At 33.0% G+C, this 13,100-nt stretch overlaps 2 protein-coding genes across 6 annotated transcripts in view; one reads left to right on the top strand and one right to left on the bottom strand.

The window, feature by feature from the left end:
* Positions 1-9,847, bottom strand: part of LOC106875787 (dynein intermediate chain 2, ciliary) — a 90,706-nt gene extending 80,859 nt beyond the window's left edge. For 2 of the 5 annotated variants that reach the window (XM_014924063.2, XM_052978417.1), the window contains exons 1-3: positions 9,663-9,847; positions 7,478-7,534; positions 168-242 (exon numbers count right to left, since the gene is read on the bottom strand). In XM_014924063.2, the coding sequence (XP_014779549.1) occupies positions 168-242; positions 7,478-7,534; positions 9,663-9,692 (162 nt within the window). In that variant the 5' untranslated portion in view covers positions 9,693-9,847. The remainder of the gene's footprint in view (positions 1-167; positions 243-7,477; positions 7,535-9,662) is intronic. The other 3 variants (XM_014924071.2, XM_052978414.1, XM_052978415.1) reach the window with 3 other exon arrangements.
* Positions 9,848-10,052: 205 nt separating this feature from the next.
* The window catches only part of LOC106875748 (uncharacterized), a 67,400-nt gene continuing 64,352 nt past the window's right edge, over positions 10,053-13,100 (top strand). Inside the window, exon 1 of the mRNA XM_014924003.2 lies at positions 10,053-10,385. Coding sequence (XP_014779489.2) covers positions 10,311-10,385 — 75 coding nt within the window. The 5' untranslated portion in view covers positions 10,053-10,310. The remainder of the gene's footprint in view (positions 10,386-13,100) is intronic.

Genomic DNA, 13,100 nt, shown 5'->3' with positions numbered 1-13,100 from the left:
TATATATATATATATATATATATATATATATGTATACTAAAGAGTAAAGGGTAAAAGGTATAGATATAAATATTTATCTATATATGTATAAATATAAAACACTCATAAACAATAGCAATAATAAACAGTATCAAAAACAACAACAATAATAACAACAGTTATGATACCTTTGTTGATCCAGCTTGTTTGGAAACACTTAATCTCCGTTTTGATATACCTTTTGTTAGTATCACCGATGATGGCTGTTAGTAATATTAGTAAGGAAAAATATGTTATTTGCATAGCAAATGTCGAAGTATATTAATATTCCACTTATATGATGATGATGATGATGATGATGATGATGATGATGATGATGATGATGATGATGAGGACAACAATGATGTTGATGATGGCCATGATGACCACTGTGACGCTAATTACTAGACTACAAATAAAAACATATTTTTAATGCCAAACTTTAACCTTTTTGCATTGATACTGGTTATATATAGCCAAAATATTCTCACTGCTTTATGTTGAAACTTAGCAGATTCAATCTCTCATACCTACCCTACAATTATATCGTTGTAAAAATAAACAATCACCTCATTGAAATCCAGAAGCTACGAGATTAATGTGTAGTTAATTCTAAACAATGTGAATAAATAAGTATTACATTTGACAGAGTAACCTGAAAGCTAATGAGTTAAAACAAAAAAAATACATGAATTAGATTTTTTTCCCAAATTCTCCATGTCCATTTTTTTTTACAATAGATTTTAATGAAACAGTTGTGTTTTGTTCTCAATAGCTTGATGACCTTTCTACTTCTAAAACTTGAACCATAAAGTGGGAGGGAAACTATTTTGGTTATCAACCAAGCTGAGGGAAACAGAGTTATGTGCTTTACTTAGGACTACAATCACAATAACTGCTATTATAAGATATGAAATTATAATGATATGATCAATAAAACCCAGGACTTTAACCTCACAACTATTGTGATCCTCATAATGGATTCCATTCTATATACTTCTCATTAATTTTTCTAATGTTTGTTTGATTAAGAAGCTTGCTTTGCTACCATAAGATTTCAAGTTCAGGCAAGTGTTTCTCCTACTACAGCACCGGGCCAACCAATGCCTCGCAAGTGAATTTGGTAGATGGGACTTGTGGAAGTCTGTTTTGTGTGTGTGTGTGTCTTTATGCCTGTGTTTGTTTCCTTCCCTTCCATACACACACCACTTGACTTGCTTATGTTCTCATAACAAAGCAGTTTGACAAAAGAGACCAATAGAATAAGCATCAGACTTAAAAAGTAAGTACTGGGGTTGGTTTGTTCAACTAAAAACCCTTCAAGCATGGCTACAGTCCAATGACTGAAACAAGTGAAAGATAAAGAATAAAAATAGCATTTAGTTCTTTGCATAGTCACAATAATCATTTGAATAACACATACTATTACAATGTCTTTGTTTTATTTCTTGATAGTCCTCAACACTACTTATGTCAAAAACTGTTGTTAAACATCCACAACTTGATCACTGACACAATTAGTAAACTGTAAACAATACTATAAAGAAATCATGAAAGAAGACAAGTTAACATTATATGTGTGTTTTAAATGGTGTGGTTGACTCTTTCACAATGAAATTAATTCAGTTTCAACACATGAACTCATTGAAGGTGTGTGGCTTTGAGGTTAGGTTTTAGGCTTACAATTTTCTAGGTCATGGGTTTAATTCTTGGGTTTGGCTATGCTTCGTGTCTTTGAACAAGATTCTTTATTTTGTATTGCGCCAGTGCTCACAGTTGAAAATGGCACAGTGGCATTGAGTGGCTTTAACTCTGATGGACAGGTATCCATTTCAATGGCGGAATCTTGTTCTCTCAGGATAAATGCTTTGAAAATCCTGATAAGCTCCAGCCACATGAGCCTTTAGGCTTGAGGTAAGTGGTTTCATGTCAAGGCAATTGCTTACAAGTACCACTCCATGATTCTTTCAGTAGGAGAGGCACAAAGTTTCACTAATTGATTTTATCAAAGTATATTGTTGAAGGTGTACGGTTTAGTGGTTAGGGGTTTTCAGCTCACAATCACAAGGACATGAGTTCAATTCCCAGCAACACATTGTGTCCTTGAGCATGACACTTTATTTCACATTGCTCCACTCCACTCAGCTGGTAAAATGAGTAGTACCTGTAATTCAAAGGACCAACCTTTTTACTTCTTTTGTCATGCTGAATCTCCCTGAGAACTATGTTAAGTGCATGAGTGTCCATGAAGTGCTCAGCCACTTGCACATTAATTCCATGAGCAGATTAATCTGCTAATCAGATCAACTGGAACCCTTATCATTGGAACCAACAGAGTGCCAGCTTATATTGCTTGTTTAGTGTTAAAATCCATATCCATATTAATATTGATATTCTTTCTAATTTTTAGCACACGACCTACAGTTTTGAGGGGAGGGGGCAAGTTAACAACATTGGTCCCAGTACGTGACTGGAATTTATTTCATCAATCCTGAAAGATGAAAACCAAAATAAGCCTCAGTGGGATTTGAACTCAAGCCGTAAAGAGAAAACATCCATATTAAAGTAGAAGCATGGATGACATCATCATTATAACTGTTTTATATCCTCTCTCTCTGCTGCTATGGGTTGGACAGGTTTTCTGAGACAGTATTTTACTGTTATCAACTCTTTTAGTCACCTCTTATGATATGCAGGACATTATGTAGTTATTCAAAAACCAGGACATGTGCAGTGTTACAGAAGCATGGATTTGCATGTTGTTTATCATTCATCAATGTGGTACAAATGGAATCTGTTTTATTAGACATAACTATTTGCTTTATCTGGTGAAGGGAAAAAAACAATGGGTGTAGTAATATTGTTTGAAGTTGTAAATCATATTATTTCTAAATCCCATACCCAACACAAAACTAACATTCAATTTATTGATATGTGAAGAGATACTAAAGCAGACTTCATAGGAGTTGAACACAGAAACATGAAGGAACTGATGTTCCCTCAAAGTTCAGTTCTCTACTATAATGAACAAGTTCCTTAACCCCCTGGGGATCAATGGGGTGCTGCAGCCATGCAGCATATCTTGGGTGAGAAAGCCTGGTGGAGCCTATCATTCTCCAGGTTAAACTCATTTCTACAGTTGAGTGGACTGGAGCAATGTGAAATGAAGTGTTTTGCTCAAGAACACAACGCATTGCCTGGTGCAGGAAATGAAACCACAATCTTATGATCATGAGTCCAACACCCTAACCACTAAGCCATGCGCCTCCACACATTCTCTACAATACTGATTGCTAACAGATACACACACAAGATGTTGTATTTTTGTGGTGTTGTATTTTTGATTATATTAACTCAGTTTTTGACTGGTATTGATTTTATCAATAGCTCTGTATGAAGAAACACAAAAGTCAGTCTAGTAGAATTTGAAAACAAAATGACCAAGGATAAAACTAAGTGCAGCAAAAGACATTGCTGGCCTTCAATCTGCAATTAATATGAAGTATATATAACAGATTCATTAGTGTCAGACAAACATGCTATGTGGTATTTAGTTATAACTATTTAGTTCCTAAGTTCAAATCTTGGTAAGATCATCTTTTATCCTTCCAGGTGATAGGTCAAAAAAATAAAGTACTAGTTAAGGACTGGAATTGATTTAATAGAATACATTGTCCCCTAAAATTGTGTGTCTAAATGGAAAAACAGTTGTATACCTTATTGTATATCTTATTTACTTATTTATTTAAAATCATGACTGGTGGATACAATAGTATTATTGGTTATCAGTTTCCAATATGATAGTTACTGATTCAAAATATTTCTGAGAGTAAGAGTGGCAAGGAAGTACCTGTAACTTGAGACAGAATAAATATCTGTTTTATGGGGTTCTTTTTTACTGATATTTTATATTCTTTATATAGTTTGCATCTACCAAATATCATTCACAAGGTATTGGCCAACCCAAGGCTATAGTAGAAGAAACTTGCCCAAAGTGCCTTGCAGTGGGATTGAACCAAGAATTCTAGGGCTGCAAATATTTGATGAATTTAGTTTTTTACTCTTACTTGTTTTAGTTTCAAATCCTATTTGGATCAAGATTATCTGTCTTTTCAAAAGGAAGGTATGAATAATAAACTAAAATTGCTTCAATCAGTTACACTTTCTTATATACAGAAATATTGACCTTTTATCAAGTCAAAAGTAATCAATAAGCAAATGACATAAAGCAGAGGTATGCTACAAGTAAAAAGATCTATAGCCTGAGTTCCACACTGTCTTCTATTACAGCTTCAAATAAAAGATGCATTGTGGACTTTGTTCTAGTGAAAAATTGAGAATCTTGACTCAAGACAGTAATAGTTTGAACAAAAGAACTGGACTGTTAATGTGTTGTATGCATGTGACCAAGTATCTTTTATGCAAATGTAAGCTTCTTTGAATTTTGTTCTGATTCAGAAAAAAAACATTGATTTTGAAATGTTTGATTAATAGGTTTTATTGATATGTTTTAATATGTGTGTATGGGGGATGTCTATGTGTGCACATGTGCACATATGCATTTGTATATATGTGTGTACATGAATACATAATTCTGTATATATATGTGTGTATGAGTGTGTGTATATGTGTGCATCTGCACAAGCGTATGTAAAATGAACATCCACATACACACTTATTGTTTTTAAAAAACATTGGTTAAAAGTATTACTTTGGAACATTGCTTTAACAGCAATGCACTTGTATGGAGTTTGAAAACCAGAAATGAAATCAAAAGTGTGAGCTTGAAGTAACTGTTTTTTGCATGTGTTGTTTATAAAAGATTTTAAACAGAACATAAGGATAAGCATTTTCTTCAAACTTTCATTTCTTATTTTAAAAAAATATCCAGACAATGGATATTTCAGAAGAAAACCGGGCTCAGTTTACTAGCTGAGGATTAGATATGAGTAAACTCTGAATACTGGAAATTAGAGCCTTTCAGTCACAACGTATTAAAGAATGCTCTACATTTCCACTGAGTTCTGTTATTTATCACTTTTGGTGAATCAACAGACATGTTTATATATAGAGAAAAGACTACTTTCATGTAGGGGCCAGCTCTCTTTTTTCAAAAAGAGACTAGCTAATCATTTAAATTCTTTCAGAAATAGGAAAACAAAAAATACAAGCCTGATCATCATCGTTTAATGTCCACTTTCCATACTGGCATGGGTTGGACGGTTTGACTGAGGACTGGCAAGCTAGGAGGCTGCACCAGGCTCCAATCTGATCTGGCAAGGTTCCTACAGCTGGATGCCCTTCCTAATGCCAACCACTCCAAGAGTGTAGAGGGTGCTTTTTACATGCCACCAACATGGAGGCCAGTCAGGCAGCACTGGTATTGACCACACTTGAATGATGCTGTAGTAAACTAGTTTTGTCAATTAGAAGCAAAATCAATAGCTATTCTATTGATTGGTAACTAATTAATACCGCTAAGCCTTATCAAGTAAGGGGAAATAGATGTGACCTATGCATAGAACTTTACATCAAAACACACATTAATTAATACAAGACACGAACAAGCCTTAAGATGTTTATACAAACACAGGAGGACATTTAAGAGATATAGGGATAATTCTAGATAACCAATACCTCAGAAACAATTGAGCTTGATATAACAAATAGAATAACATGACCTAAACATAACAATACTTAACAACCATCATTAAAAAAAGAACAAACCCTACCCAATATATAACACAAATCATGAGCAGCCCAACGAAAAAATGAAACTAAACAAATTTGAATCCTTCAATGCAAGCACTACACTTGAAATCAAAGACATAACACACGCAATCATTAAAACAAACAAAAGCCTTACAAAAACAATAATCTTAACCATGACCTATTTTAGACTAAGCCCTAACTTCAGACAGGAGTGGCCTATAAATAACAACATCCCAACTCCCATAGAACACTAACTAAGAAAAATTTACTTCAATCAGTTCACTTCAAGGACAATCAAATGTACAGAACCTGATGAAGCAGCACCAACATTATTGCAAGGTTGCATTTGCAACAGTGAGTAGTCAATAAGCAGAAGCATATGTAGGCCATCATAATATGCTGTACATAACTATGAGATAAATTTTGAGGATGTACAAGTCTTCATATTCTTTATCATTATTAATATCAACATATACTACAGATGATTTTTACCATCCAGCAAAGAATATCCAGAAGAATTCACAGAGTGACAAACAAATTGTAGCCACAGACGTTAAATACTGATCGTTGTGGTTAACCATTAATTGGAACTTAACTGACAGCTAATGCAGTATCTGCCTGGATAATCTATCCCTCCAAACTCACTTATATATATACATATATAACAATGATAATGATGATGATGATATATATATATACATACATATGAATGTGTGTGTGTGTGTGTGTTTGTCTCTCATCACTTGCTAATTGATATTAGTTTATTTGTATCTGTGCAACTTAGCAGTTTAGCAAAAAAAGACTGATGGAGTAAGTACTAGACTTAAAATAAATATTGAGGTCAATTCAATTGATTATACCCTTCTAAACGGTGCCCCAGCATGGCTGGACAAGTTAAATTCCATATATTATAAAATATATACACTAATACTGCCTGTAGTAAAGTAACTCACCTTAATTTGATTTATGCTTATGATGAAAAATGATTTCATGTATTAGATTATGAATGGTTTAATTCATAAGATTTTTCAATGTAAAATTATATTAAGCAATATAAGAACCAATTTATAAAAAAAAAAAGAAAAGAAAGAAATAACCCCACAGATAGGATACAAACAACATACCTACTGTATGCCATGTCTATGTTATACTGCAAACAGTCTGCAAGTCCCCATCTCCCACTCTCTCTCTCCCCAATAAACCAATATTCTGTCCTGAGAGTGATTCATTGTTCATTCACTTACCTTTGTTGTTTATGAATATATATATATATATATATATTATAGTGGTAGAAATATTGATTAGTTGAAAATAAAATCCAAATAAAGCATTGATAGCATTAATCAAATTTAATGATTGTAAAATGGCCTTAATGTGTTAACACTCATAACAGAAGATTTAAGCAGCATGTTAATAGATACATTAGTAAAAACTTAATATCCCAATTAAATACAAATAGCTAATTATATTTATATTTATGTTTTTTTTTACGAGTTAGTCAAGGGAGAAGGGACAGTACCTATGAACATTTTCTGGGCCTCTCTGAGATAGCGGGGCAAAAAACAATAAGTCATCCTCAAACCAGTGGCCTGGCCTGAATGCTTACAACAGTGGTTAGTTAAAGCAAATAAAGAATTTAAAATCAAATTACATGAAAATTAATTTCACAAGAAATGTTATTTCTACTGATAGAAAGTTAATCTTTAAAAGTTTTTATTATCATACCATTATTTTTTAAAAACCTTACCCTGATTTTTGTCATTCTCCTTCGCAACATATCCACATTTCCTGTAATCTGAGTGCTCTAAATTGATAATATTGAAGCAATGACAGATGATATTGATGTCCATGTTTGATACAACATAGAATAAATTTCATTTCATTTCATATACATTCTACCTTTCTCTATTGTATGATCAACATAGTCAAAATAACTATAAGTATCTGTAATATGTCTTAGAGATGTGGTATAAGTTGGACATTCACTCTTTGAAATAACCCATGCATTTCCTCACCTTTCACTAATTACACAACAGTTTTTAACTCTTTGAAGAAGAAGCTTATTGATTTTTGTGCACTGAAGATAAAACCATTTTCACATGATACAAAAAAAAAAAATAAAAAATAAGAGTGTCTAGTCAATTCTTGTGTATCCAACTTTTGGTATTCAAATACTGATTTTTGGATTTCAATAAAAAAAGAAGGCATTTTACAAAGGTAAACAATAAAGAATGGAGAAAGAATAAATAAGAAAAGGAAAGGAAATTGTCATCATTGTCATTGCTTTTCCATACATACATAAATCTGATGGAATTCATTGAAGCCCTTTGTGTCACCAACCTGCACCTATTTTCAGCAAGGTAATATGTCTCCATGGTTGGATATATTTTCATGGAAGTTTGTAAATGAAGGATACCACTTGTATGATGGCAATGTTCATTTATAACTATAGTATGATGTCAAAATAAGGAGACACAATCTCACACACATATTATATGCAATGGGTTTCTTTCAGTTTCTGTCTACCAAATCCACTCAAGGCTTTGATTGGTCTAGAGCTAATGCAGAAGACACTTGGCCTTACCCACATCTTATAGTATATAAATGATCAAAATAAAGCATACATTTGCCATTTAATTACTCATCACACTAAGGGAAACAAGTTTTACTCTCTAAAAACTGTGTTACTATTTAAAAGTCAGTAAAACAATATCTGAAATTCAATAGACAAAGAAAATTACATTCTTGAATATCAGCCCTTTCTTCTTTCTAACACAATAGTGTGAGGTTGAACATCCAAGTTGTCTTGTAAAAGTTATGATGGAAATGATTCAACAACAGTCATACAACTTGAACAGTTTTCCATTTATAAGAAATATGAAATGAAATGTTGAGAAGTTAAGATAACTAAATTTCTGAACAAACAAAGCTCAGAAACACAAATCTATGGCCATTGAGTTATACCTCAACTCAAGACAATATTCAGATAACCTCGGTCTATTTGGTTGACAATAATTTTCACTCTTACCTCACAGCTTAGTGGTTATTTATAGAAACAATGTCCATTTCTTGAAGTAGTTGTTAAATCATTTTGCATAATATAGAAAAATCAATACTATATTAAATTAGGAAACCAATGGATTATTTTACATAATGTAATTAGTTGACAACAATATGATTAAATATTAACTCATTTTATCCATTAATTTTATCTCTCTTAACAGCCCAATCCTTGTCCCTGCAAAGCTTATATTCTGTAGGTCTCCTCGTTTTTAATTAGTCTGAAAAATTCGTATTTAACAATAATTGAAACAATCTCAGATACTAGGTTTGTGTTGTTATATTTAGTATCAGGAACATGAAAACGTTAACTTGAAATAATTATACAGTGCGAAAAAGAAAATTAATCTAAGACTAACAATATTTCAAATAGTTCGATAATTAAGAGAGACAACTTCGAACATGTTTTAGACTTTTTTTTTTACCAGCCATGCAAAGACTTCACCATACTTGCTGTAGTAGCGAGGAAAGAATCACTATGGAAATGCATAAGAAAAATCGAATTGTTTTGAGGATAAGTAACATACACACATACACACACGTACGCACGCACGAATGCAAATAAGTTAGTGTTAATATATTTAATTTAGTGAGCAGTTAACACTTTCCACCAGTTTAGAATTACCTTAATTGTCTCAAATAAAGATAATTAAACTGAATATTAAAGGTAATTAAAAGGAATATTCATATGTAAGAATAAGACTAAAACATATATTATTTAATTTCTATGTATAATTACATTTTCTGCCAGCCCAGGCAACAGTTACTAAACGATTTGAATAGTTTTGTGTTACGCTAACGTAGCCAATAAACTAAAGGTAATTCACATTGATTAAAAATAAAAACGTTTAAAAGTTCTACGTTATACGTACCGCTTTCTTATTTAAAGATTTGGATGGCATTTTAAAAGAGTAAATTGAGAAATTAACTCAAACAATTTAGTGCTTGATATCTAGAAAAGTAAGGTGTGCGTTAGTTGCTATGGGTTACATAAATATAATCACGGTTGACACGAGGTGAAAGCCAAGATTATTTACGAAGGTAAGGAACAGAAAACACGTTTTCGTTGTGAATACAGAGTAAAATTACAAATAAATATAATCAAAAATTTTGTTTTTAATAGAAATATCTATCCGGGAAATAGTTATACAATTTAAAGAATAATTATCGATCGATCTAAACCCAGAATCGAACTTGTGAACAAGAGACGTGTATTTACCAAGCGGTAAATAATATTCGTCTACTGTTGTCACATGATTACAATTCTACTTCCGGTAGTTGCATTCGTGGGATTCCAGATATAAATATTGTTTACTGCTGCTCGTTTAATTTCCTTTTGCCTAAAATGTTCTGGCAATACTTCTCTGATCGTTATTGCTGTTATAGTCCAACATAATAGCAAAGACAGAGTTCAATTGCTGGAATCTTATTTACTCTTTCTTTGCTTTCCATCACTATTTTCATTTTCTCCCCGTTTGTTTTATGTTAGCTACGATCTGGATTTACAATTCACATTGCCGATGGATGGTATGGAAGACAGTGGCTTTGATAGTGATCCTAAGCCGGTTACACAAACAGAACAGCTGAAAAAAATAGTAGGTACTTTTATTGATTATAAACGAAGATTTTCTCTATGCATAGGCATAAATCCATTTGTTTCTTTGCGGGGGCATGTGATGTCCACATTGACCATGTTAGTAGTTCGTGTGTTTAGAGAACTTCTTCAGCTATGGGGGGGAAACTTGTATCTAACATTATAGGGCTTTCTCTTCGTCTGAAATTAGAAAATTATTTTACACTCTCTGACCCAGGGACAACCCCCTAAGAGACAGATTCTTCCCTTTTCCCCATTGCCTTCAAATTTATCCGAAATCATGAACTTCATTTACAAAATTCTTGCCAACGCAGACCGCCACCAGTTTTTTTTTTCTTCATGTTTTTAAATGTTGATTGAAAGAGTCTGTAGTGGTGTAGATCGACTAGTGTTTATCGTAGTTCTACATTGCTCTGTACCTTATGGGATCGACCCGATTAGTAAAATACGGACTACTTTTATGTAGGGCTATATGGAGAGGTGAGACAGATGGCCTGGTATAGTGTACCTCGAGGACTCCTTGTATTATAGGGTTCATTTACTATATATATATATATATATATATATCCTCTGTGTATATATCTATGTGTGTGTGTGTGTGTATATATATATTGTATGTGTGTTTATGTTGTTGCACATTTATTACATAACTAAATAAAGTTTCTTATCAGCTTATTAACAATCTACTGTTTACTAATAACTTATTTTTATTGAATAGCTCTGTAGCTACAATCAACTTTTTCTAGAGTAGAATTATGGCCCTGAAGTGAGCAGTTGAACCTGTAGCATGAACGATCAACAGGTTCAACACATGAATGGCGTTTCGTTTTCAGTCCAAATTTATCGTTTCGTCATTCTCGCAGCAGTGACCATCCCAGTTTTATCCTAGATATACTGTTGTAAGATACAGTGTTTTAAAACACGAACTTTATTTTCAAAACGATGTAGAAGCTTTTGAAGAGAGATCTTACTAACTATTTTCAGCAGGGCAAGCGATTAAGTAGGAGCTTCTTCGCTCACTTCACTCTTACAAGTGTTGAAGTAAAGGACGGGGAACATTAACGAACATATTGTGTGAAGTTGCCACATCTGTTTATTGATTACTTATTTAAGCATAATGTCCCAGGTTTATGCGATATATTCATCTTCCTTACGGCAAACCTTATCCCACTTTTTAACTGTTTGTTATGCATTATTTCTCAGCGTAGACTGTCAATAGTTATTTTGTTTTTGTATCCTAACCATTTATAATAATATTTAGTGGTGGACTTTCGGAACAGTCGCTCCACATAAATCGGAATTTCTCCCTTTTTTTTGGAGATTTTCTCAAGTTTTTGTAAGCTACGTTTCGAAACAATGTTGGCGGTGGTGGGGCATTAAAAAAAAATTAAAATCCATATTTTTTTAAACGTCTGCTTCACCGCCATCATGACAGCAGCCAGAAATATATTTTTACGTTTACTTCATGTTTTTGTATTCCACATTTTAAAGAAACTCGTGTAAATTGCATTTTTAGAGAAAAAAAAAAGGAAAAAAAAATTCACTCCACTTTCTTTCATAGTACTTTTCAACATTAAATTTTCTTCCTCCATCATTTTTTATAGTATTCCACACCCTGAAACATTTCTGATAGACTTGTAATTTGAATTAGAAAAGCAAAAATTTTAATTCATGTTGTTCAAATTTCTTATCCTCCACCTTTCATCACTCTTCATCCTTTATTACCATTTCATTCTTGAAAAAAAATTCTTCAGAATTCCATTTTATAATACCCCCACCCCTTTTATTTTGTCTTTCACACTTTGCCATCACATATTTATTAATTTTTTTACTCTCAAATCACATTTTTGTTTCGCTCTTTACCATAGGTTATTTAGCTCCATCCTGTAAAAACTCTTTTATATACAAAATAAAAATTAAATGAATGCAAAACAAAAAATTAAGGTTTAACTCGCTTCAGTGCTTGTGTTGATGGCGAACTTAAGCAACTTTTTTCCATTAAAATGTTTCAACTTATGGACAAGAAAATAATGATCTACCGCCATCCTGGAAAGAAATATTCATTTAGAAAACTTACAAAAAGAAATAGAAATCGATTTAATTCCCATTACATTCAATCTTACATAGCATTTTTTCATTTCATACACAACAGAATTGTGGATCAGGTTTACTTCACCTCGACAAAATACCAGTTGTCAGCTGCTGTTCTTCAGGTTATCATGTATATATATATATAAGCAATAATAAATCTCTGAGTAAGGTATGAACAGTAGCTGCACGACATCATGAAGTATATTTGCCACCTAAATGTGGCTAACCCTTAACGGTTGATGCTACTGTAGCTTGTAGTCCCAGGAAGACATCTCCTCCAGCTGGCTATTGACACACTGTCTGTGCCCTATCGGTATTTGCAAAGAGAAGTCATCATTCCCATCTCCAGCCTGACGTAATACATATGGACCCGAGTTTCTGAATATTGCTTGTTTCCACTTTTTCAAGATCAGTGACTTTTCGTCACTGGAAAAAGTATATATATATATTTGCATTGAGAATCATTTCCCATCGCCAACCAGTGGTTGTCACATGCTGATGATGGGTCAATATCCAGAAACTCAGGTCCATGTGTATCATGTCAAGCTGGAGATGGGAACGATGACTTCCCATTGCAAATACTGATTGGGCACAGATAGTGTGTCAATAGCCAGCTGGAGATGTC

This window comes from Octopus bimaculoides, chromosome 2 (assembly GCF_001194135.2).
Source record: "Octopus bimaculoides isolate UCB-OBI-ISO-001 chromosome 2, ASM119413v2, whole genome shotgun sequence".
In the NCBI taxonomy this organism is placed as follows: Eukaryota; Metazoa; Mollusca; class Cephalopoda; order Octopoda; family Octopodidae; genus Octopus; species Octopus bimaculoides.
The sequence above is the reverse complement of the archived record's forward strand: the minus strand, read 5'-3'. Positions and strand labels throughout refer to the sequence as shown.